Source organism: Stomoxys calcitrans, chromosome 3 (genome assembly GCF_963082655.1).
Source record: "Stomoxys calcitrans chromosome 3, idStoCalc2.1, whole genome shotgun sequence".
Classification (NCBI taxonomy): domain Eukaryota; kingdom Metazoa; phylum Arthropoda; class Insecta; order Diptera; family Muscidae; genus Stomoxys; species Stomoxys calcitrans.
In genome coordinates this window covers 53,092,026-53,106,551 of record NC_081554.1, presented here as the reverse complement: position 1 = coordinate 53,106,551, position 14,526 = coordinate 53,092,026, and the positions used below count along the sequence as shown (strand labels likewise).

Below are 14,526 nucleotides of genomic sequence, written 5' to 3'. Positions count from 1 at the left end.
GATATCCAACAACTGTGCCAATTATGGTTCAAATCGGTCCATAACCTGATATAGCTGCCATATAAACCGATCTTGGGTCTTGAGCCTCTAGAGTGCGCAATTCTTATCCGATTGGAATGAATTTTTGCACGACGTGTTTTATTATGATATCCAACAACTGTACCAAGTATGGTTCAAATCGGTTCATAACCTGATATAGCTGCCATATAAACCGATCTTGGGTCTTGACTTCTTGAGCCTCCAGAGGGCGCAATTCTTATCCGATTGAAATGAACGGAATGAATTTTGTACGACGGATTCTCTCATAACCATCAACATACGTGTTTATTATGGTCTGAATCGGTCTATAGCCTGATACAGCTCCCATATAAATCGATCTCCCTATTTTACTTCTTCAGCCCCCATAGGGCGCAATTCTTATTCGAATTGGCTGACATTTTACACAGGTCTCCAACATATAACTTAATTGTGGTCCAAACCGGACCATATCTTGATATCGCTCTAATGGCAGAGCAAATCTTTTCTTATATCCTTTTTTGCCAAAGAAGAGATACCGGGAAAAGAACTCGACAAATGCGATCCATGGTGGAGGGTATATAAGATTCGACCCGGCCGAACTTAGCACGCTTTTACTTGTTTTGTTTTAAAGTTTTTCAAGTGCCAAAATTTTGGGGTTATTTTTTTTATTTGTATGTTTAAATTGACAACCAAAATCAAGTTTGATGGAATCCCTTGTATTTGTGTGCTGATTCTCCACATAGTGATTCAGAATAGAAATATATTAGCTATATATTTAAGATATATATTTGAGCTACTTTAGGTTATAGACCAATTTCCACCATACTCTTTCTCAAAATGTTAAATCGGGAGTTTTGTTTATATGGGAGCTATATGTATAAAGTTACTCACCGATTTCGACGATTATTGGTAGTAGTAACAGAACACTATGCAAAATTTCAACCCAATCGGATAACAATTGTCAAGTCGAATGGCCACTTTATATGGGGGCCATATGCAAATCTGAATCATTATAGCCCATTTACAATTCCCAATGACCTACATCAATAAAAAGAATCTGTGCAAAATTTTGCTTTACGCGTTTCACCGCTATCGTGACTTTCACAGATATTCGGAAAGAGGGTCGGACGGACGGTCCTGGCTAGAATGTCAAGGCGATCAAGAATATATATAAAGGGTAATTTTATTTGCCATTATTTTTTTTGGCAACACTGGTTTAAACAGCTCATGCACGTTTCGTGTTTTGTTTCACTTTCCAACATCTTCAGTTTGATCTATTATTTAACCATAAATCGTCTTACAAACGAACAACGCTTGCAAGTTATTAAATTTTATTGTCAAAATGAGTGCTCTGTTAAGAAAGTTCATCGCGCGCTTCTTCTTCAGCGACGAAACTCATTTTTGGCTCAACGGGTACGTAAATAAGCAGAACCGTTGATTTTAGAGTAAAGATCAGCCAGAAGCATTGCAAGAGCCACCAATGCATCCAGAAAAAGTCACAGTTTGGTGTGGTTTATGGGCTGGTGGTTTCATTGGACTGTACTTCTTCAAAGATGATGCGAATCGTACCGTAACTGGGAATGGTGAGCGCTATCGTGAGATGCTTGCAAACTTTTTTAGCCCAAAACGCAAGAGCTTGACTTGTATGGCAAGTGGTTTCAACATGACGGTGCCACATGCGTAACAATGGACTTATTGAGAGGCGAGTTCGGTAAACATTTTATTTCATGTTCGGGACCGGTCAATTGGCCGCCTAGATCCTGCGATTTAGCGCCTTTCTTCCTTTCTTCAAATTGGCTATGACAGAATATTTGTTCCACTGTCCGAACGTATAATAGCGTTCCAAGCGCCTCGATCTTCTGCGCTCATTCTAAAATCTCTGACACCAAGTTTCGAGGTGTCTCCCACCACTTGATTTTTCCATCGGACTTTTGGTTTTCCCGGTTTGCGTGTACCACCTTCTTTTCTGGAGCTTCTTCATCTATTCTGATATTGAGTTGATACATGAGCTAGCCAATGCTGCCATTGTATTTTGATGCGTGCAACTATGCTATCATCGTCATACAGCTCATACCGCTCGTGATTTATACGTCGCCTTTTCTCTTAACACAAACTGAACCATATATTTTACGAAGAGTCTTTCTCTCAAATACTCCAGGCACTGCCTCGTCTGCTTTCACAAGTACCCATGCTTCAGAACCATATAACAGCACGGGTAGTATCAGTGTCTTGTATAGTGTAATCTTCGTCTGTCGAGAGGTGGCCTTGTTTCTAAACTGCCTATTTAGTAGCATCTGTTTGCCAGTATTATTCTTCACTTTATTTCAAAACTGGTGTCATTCGTTTCGGTTACGGCGGTGCCGAGGTAGAAAAAGTTACTGACTGTCACAAAGTTGTGAATCCCAACTTTCTCCATTTTCTTTTTGGGCTTTTTGGGAGTTGAAACCATCCATTTCGTCTTATCTCCATTTACCTATTTTCACTGACTCTCTTTCGATTCTTTCAAAGGCTGCAGTTACTACTTCCAGTGGCCGACCTATGATATCGATGTCGTCGGCATAGGCGAGTAGCATGTGTTTTTTTGTGATTAGCGTGCTATATCTATTCACATCTGTATCGCGTATAATCTTCTCCAGCAGGATATTAAAGAGATCACACGATAGACTGTCTCTTTGTCTGAAACCTCGTTTGGTATTAAATTGTTCCGAGAGATTCTTTCCTATTCTTACTGAGGAACGCGTATCAGCGGATGTCATCCTGCAGAGTCTTATTAATTTTGCAGGAATAGCAAACGCAGACATGGCTTGAAATACCTTTGAATGTATAGGGCTGTCGAAAGCGGCTTTGTAGCCAACAAAGAGATGGTAGGTGTTGATTTGTCCTTTTCGGGATTTCTCCTTTCAGGAATTGGCGCTGTGTAAATATCTGTTCCAGAATGGATTTGCAAGGTCTTAAGCCGCATTGATAGGGCCCAATTATCTCATTGACTTTAGGTTTTAGTCTTTCACACAGTACGCTCGAGAGTATCTTGTATGCGATGGGGAGGAGACTTATTCCTCTGTAGTTGGCACATTCCGTCTTGTCTCCTTTCTTGTGTACTGGACATAGTATGCAGAGGTTTCAATCGTCGGGTATGCGTTCATCTGGCCAAATTGCGCAGATAAGCTGATACATACGCCTTATCAGCGTGTCGCCTCCAGTCTTAAATAGTTCAGCGGGTAACCCGTCGGCTCCTGCTGCCTTATTGTTCTTTAGTCGGATCACTGCTACTTGGACCTCATTCTGACTAGGAGGTAAACACTCTATACCATCATCAGGGATTGGTTTTGCGGTATCCTTTTCGCCGCCAACGTCGGACACTAGCAGTAAGTACCTGGTCCAGGATGGATTTACATGGTCTTAAGCCGCATTGATAGGGGACCAATTATCTCATTGACTTTAGGTTTTAATCTTTCACACAGTACGCTCGAGAGTAGCTTGAATGCGATGGAGAGGAGATTTATTCCTCTGTAGATGGCACATTCCGTCTTGTCTCCTTTCTTGTGTACGGGACATAGTATGCTGATGGTATGAGTTCTTCTAGGGTATGCGTTCTTCTAGCCAGATTTCGCAGAAAAGCCGATGCATACGCCTTATCAGCGTGTCGCCTTCGGTCTTAAACAGTTAAGCGGCTAACCCGTCGGCTCCTACTGCTTTGTTGTTCTTTAGTCGGGTCACTGCTACTTGGACCTCATTCTGACTAGGAGGTAAACACTCTATCAGGGATTAGTTGTGCGGTATCCTTTCGCCGCCAACGTCGGACACTAGCAGTTGGGTAAAATGTTCTTTCCATATCCTCAGCATGTTATCTGTTATCTTGCAGAGACAACTGGTCTCTGCAAGAGGATGTGCCTGCACCAAAGCCATCGGTTTGATGTTTAATTCTTTGGTAGAATTTCCGGACTTCATTCTGACTCCTGTACATCTCAATTCGCTCGCACTCACGTCTTTCCATTTCCTTTTTCTTTCTGCGGAATAGACGTTTCTCCTCTCTCCTTTTCTCCCGATACCACTCCTTCATCTGGCGCGTTGCTACTGATTGCAGGGTTGCTCTATATGCCGCATTCTTGGCTTCAGTAGCATCTCGACACTCTTGGTCGTACCATGGGTTTCTTGGAGGAGGCTTCCGGTATCCAAGTACGAATTTAGCGGCATTTTCCATGGAGTGGGCAATAGTTTGCCACTGCGCCATTATATCATCGGAGCAAGGAGTGCTTTCATCAAACAGTTGGGTCAGTCGAGTGGAGTTTGCCGCTGCTATTTGTTGGGTTTGCAGCTGTTCAATGTCCAGCTTCCGTGCAGTGTCAGATCTTACTTTCCTCGCATTTTTCTGATTTTTATGTTTTATTATTATTTTTTGAAAAACTTTCCTATATTTCATAAAATATCACCCTATATATACTTTGTTGGATCTGAGATCAATGTTTTATGTGTTATGACAATAGAAAATTTTCATTCCCTGTAGGTTATGTCCTGTGACAGGTAACTCATTCTCTAGTTTAGGACCGGTATATTTGGGGCAATTGGGGATATTAGGAAAATGTTTTTTTGTTGCGAAAACATAGCGGATTTCGAAATAAAAGAAATATTTTTTTTTGAAAAAATTTTATTTTTTTTTTCAAAAAAATTTGAAAAAATTTTTTTTTTAAAAATTTTAAATTCTTTTTTTGAAAAATTCTTAAATGTTTTTTTTTTGAAGAACTTAAAGAAAATAGTTTTTCGAAAAATTTTTTGTTGAAAAAAATTATTACGTCAATATAAAAGCTCTAAATAGTGAATATATGAAATTTCATCAGTCGGACAAGGCAATTGGGGGTCAGGTGTTTATGGGTTAATGGGTCTAAAGCTTTAACAGTATCCATGGTGATGGGATTCGGCCTAACCGATCTTTGGGCATTTTAATTTATTTTGTTGCTTGTGTAAAAAATTGCTACTTTTTAACCATTAAGAACCCATTTTTTAAAACTTTGTAATTTTTTGAAAATTTTTCTTATTTTTTTTTTTAATTTGGCCCCGCCTAAAATACCCAAATATAAATTTTTATTAATCAAAGATTTCCCATCATGGACAGGCCACGCAATGGTGGAAAATTTTCGGTGAAATGGAATGTTTGGCTCTTATCATTGCCTGCCTATGTCATGATTTGGATCATCGGGGGACAAATAACTCGTTTCAAATTAAGTATGACAAATTATGCCCAGCAAAAAGTTGAGTTTTCGATTAATTGTTTGCCTTACCCCCCATAGAGCTTCATCGCCATTGGCACAGCTGTACTCCACCTCGACCATGGAGCATCATCATTTCGATCAATGTCTTATGATACTCAACAGTCCTGGAAATCAAATTTTGGCTAATTTATCATCGGAGGATTATTGTCGGGTCATCAAGGTACTGGAAGATGCCATTTTGTCCACAGATTTGGCGGTTTATTTGAGGTGAGAAGGAATTTTCTCAAAAAAAAAAAAAGAAGAATTTTTCTTATACTGCAAATTTGGGTTTTAGAAAACGTGGCACCTTCTTGGATGAGGTCCATCGCCAACCCCTGAGCTATTGGGTGGGAGAGGAGCCCAGAGCTCTTTTAAGAGCCATGAGCATGACTGTATGTGACTTGTCAGCCATAACCAAGCCCTGGGTTATTGAAAAGCGTGTGGCAGATTTGGTCAGCTCGGAGTTCTTTGAGCAGGGCGATATGGAGAAACAGGAATTGAATATAACTCCCATAGTAAGTGGAAATTGTCTTCACAAAAACAAATATACGGATAGTTAACTTTCATTTTCTTTCCATTTTAAGGACATTATGAACCGCGAAAAGGAAGATGAACTGCCCATGATGCAAGTCGGTTTCATAGATTCAATATGCTTGCCAATATATGAGGTATGGTGACCTAAATTCCTTTTTTTGTGTTTTTTAAGCTTAGTTTTCTCTATCCCACAGGCCTTTTCCATTTTGTCCGATAAACTGGAACCCTTGGTCGATGGCGTTAGAGATAATCGCCAACACTGGATCGATATGGCCCAGGGTGTGGAAACGAAAACCAAGAAAAGCAATGGCATTGTTAAAGTCAAAAATAGCAAAAACTTAAACAACAATCACAACAAAAACAACAATTCCATCAACCCTGAGAACCCCCAGGAAAATGGAGATCTGAATGCCACGGCAACCGATACAGAAGATAGTCTTCTGCTTAACAATTTAGCCAGTGATGATTGTGAAGAGGAGACCGAAATCGAAGCCGATAACGAGGATGATGCTGATGGCGATGCTGAAGAGTCAGATCTTGAAGTTGATCCTCGCCAAGTCAATGAGGACTATTCCACCGATTCAAGTCGTCTCTCCACGCCACCACCCACCGGCGAAGAGGATAGTTCTCCCACCTCGCCCGCCAAGAGAGAGGCTGCGGCCAGAAAACAAGCCCAACTCATGGTGGAAAATTTGGAAAGCCTCAATCAGAATCCCCTGCATAAACAGCGTTATTCCTCCGCCTCAACATCGTCGTGTAGAAATTGCGATTGCATGCGTTTGAGAAAAACCTCATCGCTAAAGGGCTCCCATGATTATATACCACATAATGGTAGCAATAGGTCCTACAGCAAGAGTACCCCCTCAATGACGAGTTGTGGTACTGCTCAAGGTGCTGGTCACCTGCAGAATACCTCGCATGAGTGTCAATGTCAACCGGCTCGTGAGGGTCATCATCATAGGCATCGCCATCATCATCATCACCATCATCACCACCACCACCACCACAATCATCAGCAGAAACATCAGGTGCTTGATGGCGCGGCAAATTCCTCGCACCATAACCACCAACACCATCACCATCATCCACATCAAAGCAACAGCTTGGGAGGCGGTGGCAGTGGTGGCTCCTCGCTATGCGGTGGCCTATCCAATAACTCCAGCCTTTCGGAAAGTGATAAAATACCAAAAATCGTTGGCAAACTGGGCAATCTCGATGGCCTACACCATGTGACAAGCAATGGTCTAGCTGGTGCTGGCACCCCAACTGCCAACTCAAATGGATTGCGTAATTTTGGCACTCCTCCCAATCGTTTGTCGTCGCGCCGCCACTCTGAGGCCAATGGCTTGACACTGAGCATAAATTCCAATTTGAATACCTGCAGCACAAGTAATGCAAATCTCTCATCTTTAACCACGCCCACAACGACGAATCCTACGACGACGACGACGACGACAGCGACATCGTCGATGGCTGCAACTCCTGTTACAGCACCAGCATATGTTGTAAGTCCTGCAGCGACCCCAACAGAGGCCATGTGTGATAAGTAAAGCATAAAAACTAGCAGAGGAATGGTTCCTTTAGAGGTATTGTTGTGTTTTCTCAATTCGAACATTAACGAATTTGACGAATTTTTGGAAATTGAGCTTAGCCAGAGTTTTGCAATAGGGAAAGGGAAAAGTTTTCTATGCAAGTATTGCAAGCTTAAAAGGGAAATTTGTTTTAGGGGAATTGTAATGGTACCTAAAAATAAGATTGCAAACTGTTGAGTTTGATTTGAAAGTGAATTAAAACAAATCCAAAAGATTTTCCTGAAATTAAGCTAAAGTTTTTGACTCCTAGTAGTTTTGTATGGATTTTTATTTTCTTTATTTAGTGACTGAATTATTTTCTGTAATTGGGTAATATATCCATTCGGTCAATATTTTAAAAATTTCAGAGACACCCTAGCCATATCTATTATCCTGTCCGTCTGTATTGATTTTAAGGACCACAAGGTGGTCTCATCGCAACTTGCGATCACAAAAAAAAAGGAATATTTTCCTCAACATATGAGAAGAATTTTTCGTCAAGGAAACTGGCATTGGTTAATGACTCTCCCAATTTCAAGTTACGTAGCTTTCTCTTTCCCTGTGATTCTAATGACTTCTTGTTAAGAGAAATTATAGCGAAAATGCTAACCTTTTGCAGTGTCTTAAACTTGCCAATCTCATTTGCTGATTTATAAAGATTTTTTTTCGATTGTAGAACCATGGCCTATCTTCACCAAAGTAATAACTTTGATTACCGGACAACTTCTCAGTAGTCTTATTCATTGGGTGTTACTCTCTCTGATTAGTTGGACTATGCTAAATATGTAAATCTTTAAAAATATTGATCTAATTAAGCTTGAATTGTGTTAACCTTTGATGGATGTAAAGGTTAAAATTTTGGAAAGATTGGTGGTGTCTACTGTAACATCTTCAAAATGAAAGATATTGCCTTTAAGTAAAAAAATTGTCATATATCCATTGAAAAAACTTCATCGACATAGTGCCGACTCGTCAGCTTACCCAGGTCCTTCCAGAAGTCCAAAACGCAAATGTCTGTGCTCACCTTAACACTCGTAGAATCCATCCACGATCTTAACCAGGCAAGTTCGTTAGCCAACTCGTTCTTTGCCACCTCGTGGTGTCCCGCAAATCAGCACAATTAGACAATAGCTGTCAAACGATCGAGGCGCTCCTTGCAGCTCCCGTCAAGCCTTGACCTGACATGAGCAGCGACGCCTGACTACCATTTGTATATTGTGAGAGTCTGATAGGGCCAGCGCTTCCGACCCAGAAACCCATCCTTGGCCCTGAGAATCGCAGAAATCTCAGACTTAACGAAGACTCAGAAGTCTATGTGACTCCCTTACTCCTAGGTAATCAAGAAACATCCCCTTCAACGACTTAGTTCAGCCTTGCAAGCCAACCCTGGTCCTTATAGAAGTCCACAATGACAGTAAGGTAGAATGTCTGTGCTCACCCACGTAGAATCGTATCCCCGATTCTAACCTGCCATGTTCGTCCATCAACTCGTTCCTCGCCATTTCTTGGTGTCCCGGAACCCAGCACAATTAGACAGTAGGTGCCAAACGCCAAGCCTCACATGATCCTCATCCAAGGCTTCCAGCGCCGCTTGACTAGCAGCAACATAGGTATATTGTGATAGTTTGACCGAGCCGGCGCTCCCGACTCAGGATCATATCCTCGGCCCCTAGGAATGCAAAATCCTCAGCCTGAAAGAAGACCGAGAAGTCTATGTGACTGCCTAACTCCTAGGAAATCAACAAACACCCCCTTAATTGACTTAGTTCCAACTCGTCAGCCAACCCAGGTCGTTACAGAAGTCCATAATGGCAAAAGGGTAGATTGTCTGTGCTCACCATCGTCTTAGCATTCGTAGAATCTATCAGCGATCCAAACCTGGCAAGTTCGTCAACCAACTTGTTCCCTGTCACCTCTTGGTGACCCTGAATTCAGCACAATAGTAGCTCAGTAGCTGCCAAACGATCGAGCCGCTCCTTGCAGCTGTCGATAAACCTTGACCTCACAAGACCCTCAACAAGGGTTTTCAGCGCCGTCCAACTAGCAACATATATTGTGATAGGATCACATCCTAGGCCCCTAGGAAAGCAAAATCCTCAGCCTGAAAGAAGACCCATATTACTCCCTATTTCCTAGGAAATCAATTAACTCCCCCTTCATCGACTTAATGCCACCTCGCCAGCCATCAACTCAGGTCCCTACAGAAGCCCAAAATGACAAGAGGGTTGAATGTCTGTGCTAACCTTAGCACTAGTGGAATACATCCGCGATATAAATCTGCCAAGTTCGTCAGCCAACTTTTACCCCGAACATTCTTGGTGTCCCGGAACCCAGCACAATTAGACAGTAGCTGCCAAACGATCGAGACGCTCCTAGCAACTCTCGATAAGCTCTGACCTTATATGGCCCTCAGCCAAGGGTTTCAGCCTCAGCCTGAAAGAAGACCAATAAGTTTATGTGACGCCTTAACTCCTAGGAAATCACCAAACACCCCCTTCATCGACTTAGTGCCACCTCGCCAACCAACTCAGGTCCTTACAATAGCCCAAAGTGATAAGAGGGTCAAATGTCTGTGCTCACCTTAGAACTCGTAGAACCTGTCCGCGATCTAAAACTCGCAAGTTCGTCCGCTAACTCGTTCCCCGCCACCTCGGTACCCAGCGCAAGTAGACAGTAGCTGCCAAACATCGGAGACGCTCCTTGTAGCTCCAGTCACGCCTCACATGACCCTCCGCCAAGGCTTTCAGCGCCGCCCGATTAACTACATATATTGTGAGAGTCTGAAAGGGCCGGCGCTCCCGACCCAGGATCATAACCTAGGCCCCTAGGAACGCAAAAACCTCAGTAAGCATTGGACTCGAGATGGGCGGGACGCCCTCAGTCCAAAGCTCCCTCTCCGTTAGGACAACATCCAGGTCGCCATGGAAAAAAGATCCGCCCGGCATATAGTCCGTTCGCCTATGCCACATAGTCGTTCCACGCCAACGGCCTTGAACTCACATGACCCACAGCCAGGGCTTTCAATGCCGCTCGACTAACAACTTAATTGTGGCAGTTTGATAAGGCCGCTACTTCCGATCCAGGACCACATCCAAGATCTTGAGGGTCGCAAAACCTTAGCCTGAAAAATAGTTCTGAAGTCTATGTGTCCCCACGGTATTGCGGTGCTCCAATCATCTTGCATCCATCTGTGTAAACAAGGGTTTCGAGATGGGCAGGACGCCTTGAATCCAAATCTCTCTATTGGAATAACCTCTAGGTCGCCATGGAAAAAATACCCGCCCGGCACATAGTCCATCGCCTATGCCACGTAATCGCCTGTGCCACACCTACGGCCTTTGGCAGAACTTAAATCTGATGAGTGCCAAGTTCCTGACTCCATTAGTCTACGGCAGTCCTCATGGCCGCCCTTTCCATGTTTAAGTGCAGAGGCCTCAGATCAAGTATCGCATTCAAGGCCCCTCTTTTCCTCGCCATCGACATCAACATCAACAACGTCACCATACCCTAGACCTTCTCCTGTAAACCGTATAAACTCACCTTCTCCAGGGTCTGATGTCGCACTAGGCACCTATAGGCCTAGTGTCGAATCGATTGTTGTTGTTGTTGTGGCTGTGTGACAACACACTGCCTCAAATCCTGAGGCGGCAGCCTTTGCCGATGAAGGACTTCATCGGGTCAATCCGGTACGTACCACCGCTTGCCATGGGAATGTGAGAATCGTTTTTACCACAGTAGTGTACACCCGCTCATCATTTACCTCCCCAACTCCTTCCTATCGAGTTGCGACAAGAGAAGAGCAGATCATATCCAAGGTCCTGAGGATCGCAAATACTTCAGCCAGACGATCGAGAAATCTATGTAACTCCCTAACTCTTAGAAACTCGCAAACACCTCTGACCCGGTGCTCCAACCAGCTTGCACCCATCTATGTAAACAGGGGCCCGCGAAAGGCGGCACGCCTCCAGTCCGAAGCTCCTTCTCCGTGGGGACAACCTCCAGGTCACCATCGAAAAAATATCTACCTGGCACTTAGCCTATCGCCTTTGCGGCGTGTCAAAGTCCCGCTGCTTGAACGTGTTTGGACCCATCTGTGTAAACAGAGGACCCAATAGGAGCGGGACGCCTTCAATCGAAAGCTCCCGCTCTGGTAGAATAACCTTTAGGTCGCCATCGGAAAAATATCCGCCTGGCACATAGTCCATCGCCTATGCCACACCAAAGGCATTCAGCAGAACAGACGAATGCCTCAAGTCCGATGAGCACTATATTCCTGACTTCATTGGCCTAAGGGCAGTCCTCATTGCCGTGCATTCCATGTTCAAGTGCAGAGGCCTCAGATCAAGTATCGCATTCAATGCCTCCCAAGGAGCACCTCTCCCCGCCGTCGGCATCGACACGACGACACACTACACCTTCTCCAGTAAACCGCGTAAACTCAGCTTCTCCAGGGCCCGATGCCGCACTAGTCACCCATGGGTGAGAATCGGTTGTTTTTGTGGTAGCAGTGTGTTGGACACTGAGGCGGTAGCATCGGGTCAATCCGTTGTGTAGAACCGCCTGCCATGGGAATGTGAGAATCGCTTTTACCACATTAGTGTACATTCAATGGACCGCTCTTTATTTACCTTCTCAACTCCTTTCTATCGAAATGCGACAAGAGTTGAGTGCTTTCAGACTCGTTTGACTCTCTCCTCAACGTTCCTTCTCCAGTTCAACTGCTGATCAACAAAAACGCCTAGATATTTAGAGAGCGGCAGTTGACTCCATGCAGGTAATGTCCCTTAAACGCGCCACATCTCCTTGGGATGAACAGCAACCGCTAAGCCTTTGTGGGTCTTATAACAAACCCATTGGTGCTGATATGTCCAGACATCTTCCGCTTCAAAGGACCTGAGAATCCCATTGATAACCAAGAGCCTCAAGGGAGATATATAACCCCTCCCTGCGGGGACGTAGCCAATATTTTTGTGCTATCTTCGCTTGTCTTAGGTTTAATTTTGTAGACATACAAGCCTACCTTTTAGCTACGGTGGCCTACGTTTCCGCCTTCTTTTGTAAAACAGGCGGTATATTTTGCGGTCCGGTCGATTGTAAACGAATTATCCTCCCGAACTCTATTTCCCTCTTTTGTCATCCGCTTAACCAACGACTGCGATTTCGGCACTGCTTTGTATCCGAGGGAAATCTGTGACATCGGAAAACACCGGTCCACTGCCCATAGGCGAGCACCCCAGAAATTGCGTTTTAGCCTAGAGCTGGAGAGTTTCGGAATTGGTTAAGTTCGGCCATTTTTCAAAACACTGCCGAGGGGTTTGGGGTCCTTAGATAACACCTTCCGTAACATAGCGGTTCAGGGACTCCTTCTACTGGTTCGAATCTGTACTCAAGTTTCTTTACATGCATAATAGGCGTCACGTGCTCTGTCACCAGTCACCAGCAGATCATGGCAGCCGTACCAACGTTAAGTACAAATACTAGTTTCTGGCACTAGACGCGTTTTTAGTCCCAAATAATGCCTATTAAAGTCCCAATAAAACTTACCATCCACAACCACACCGAGGAATTTGGCCAATACTGACAACTTCAATGACAATGATGTTTACAAACGTGAAACTTGGCATACATTCATTTTTTATCCATAGGGAGGATAAGTTCGAAGATGGACTATATGTTGATATAGACCGAACTCCAGACAAAATGGTCTATTTAATTTTAAATTTTATTGCAATTCGGCACAGAGAATTTCCTAAGGTCCCTCAACATTCACGCCGAATATAGTTCAAATCGGTCATCAATTGGATATAGCTGCCATATATTGTGATCTCCCGGTTTTATTTCTTAGGACCATAAAAATTGAATTTGTTACCCAATTGCGTTGAAACTTGTCATGGTGAGTTTTTTTCCGTACTTTTAATATCCGTATAGAATATGGTCCACATGGGATAATATCTTGATAAAGCCCAGAGATGCCAAATTTATTGCACAATCGCGTTAAAGTTTGGCGCGTTGAAGGTGTGTTAGGACCTTCGCCTTTTGTACCGAATATGGTTGAGATCGAACAGTATCTTGAAATAGCCCTCATTTAGACCGATCTCTTGATGTAACGTCTAAGGTCAATAGAAGCCTCATTTAGTACCCGATTTCGCTTTGTCAGTGAAGGTTCAGATCAGAATATATTTTGATATATTGTAGCTGCCATATTCGCCTATCTGCCGATTTTTGGTCTTTTATCCATAATTAGATTATTTATTGTCTTAGGACTCTCGACATCCGTGCCGATTTAAGGTCTTGGGACCATCAAAGTTGAATTTATTAACCAATTGCGCTGAAACTTGGCATAATGATGTGTTTTAGTATCCATTATAACCGTATCGAATATGGTCCATATTGGACAATATCTTGATAGAGGACCCATATAGACCGATCTCACGACGTAAAGTCTTAGGCCCAAAGAAGCCACATTTCTTACCAGATTTCGGTAAAATTTGGCACAGTGAGATGTCCTCCCTCGACATTCGTATCGAATATGGTTTAGTTCGTATTATATCTTGATATGACCCCCATACCGACCAATCTCCCGATGTAAGGTCTAATGCCCGTAGAAGTCACATTTATTACCTGATTTCGCTGAAATTTGCCACTGGGAGCCATTTACCGTCAGATGGGACCATATTTGAATATAGCTGCCCTATACTCTGATCTCCCGTTGTATGGTCTTTTGCCCATAACTGGGTTTTTCGTTAGCCAACTTTGTTGAATTTTGGAACAGTGAGTTGCATTAAACCCTTGACGTTTGAGCTGGGTTTGGCCTAGATCAGACTATAACTCGATATAGCTTCTAAGGGTTTAGAAATGTTGAATTTTCACCGGATTTTGTCGAAATATATACCTGAGGTGTTGAGTAACCTAAGTTTGGCCCAACCGATTTTAATGCCTTGTTGTTATTTTGGATTCATTTTCTATGACGATTTACTTCAAATTCAATTCAACACTCAATTTTCCTACGAAAGATGTATTTTTCTTGCATGGATCAAAAGAAAATTTAAATTTGTAAAATCTAAGGAGTCTACCAAAAACTGTCAAGAATTATAACAACAGACCTACCATTCTTTTTGAGATAATATGTAACCACTATAGCAAAATATAAGAAAATT

The 14,526-nt window shown here is 43.0% G+C and overlaps 1 protein-coding gene across 8 annotated transcripts in view; it reads left to right on the top strand.

The window, feature by feature from the left end:
• Positions 1-7,982, top strand: part of LOC106082455 (dual 3',5'-cyclic-AMP and -GMP phosphodiesterase 11) — a 349,544-nt gene extending 341,562 nt beyond the window's left edge. For 7 of the 8 annotated variants that reach the window (XM_059364258.1, XM_059364257.1, XM_059364256.1 and 4 more), the window contains 5 exons: positions 5,111-5,238; positions 5,304-5,492; positions 5,560-5,779; positions 5,849-5,932; positions 5,993-7,982. In XM_059364258.1, the coding sequence (XP_059220241.1) occupies positions 5,111-5,238; positions 5,304-5,492; positions 5,560-5,779; positions 5,849-5,932; positions 5,993-7,348 (1,977 nt within the window). In that variant the 3' untranslated portion in view covers positions 7,349-7,982. The remainder of the gene's footprint in view (positions 1-5,110; positions 5,239-5,303; positions 5,493-5,559; positions 5,780-5,848; positions 5,933-5,992) is intronic. The other variant, XM_059364255.1, reaches the window with a different exon arrangement.
• The last annotated feature ends 6,544 nt before the right edge of the window (positions 7,983-14,526 follow it).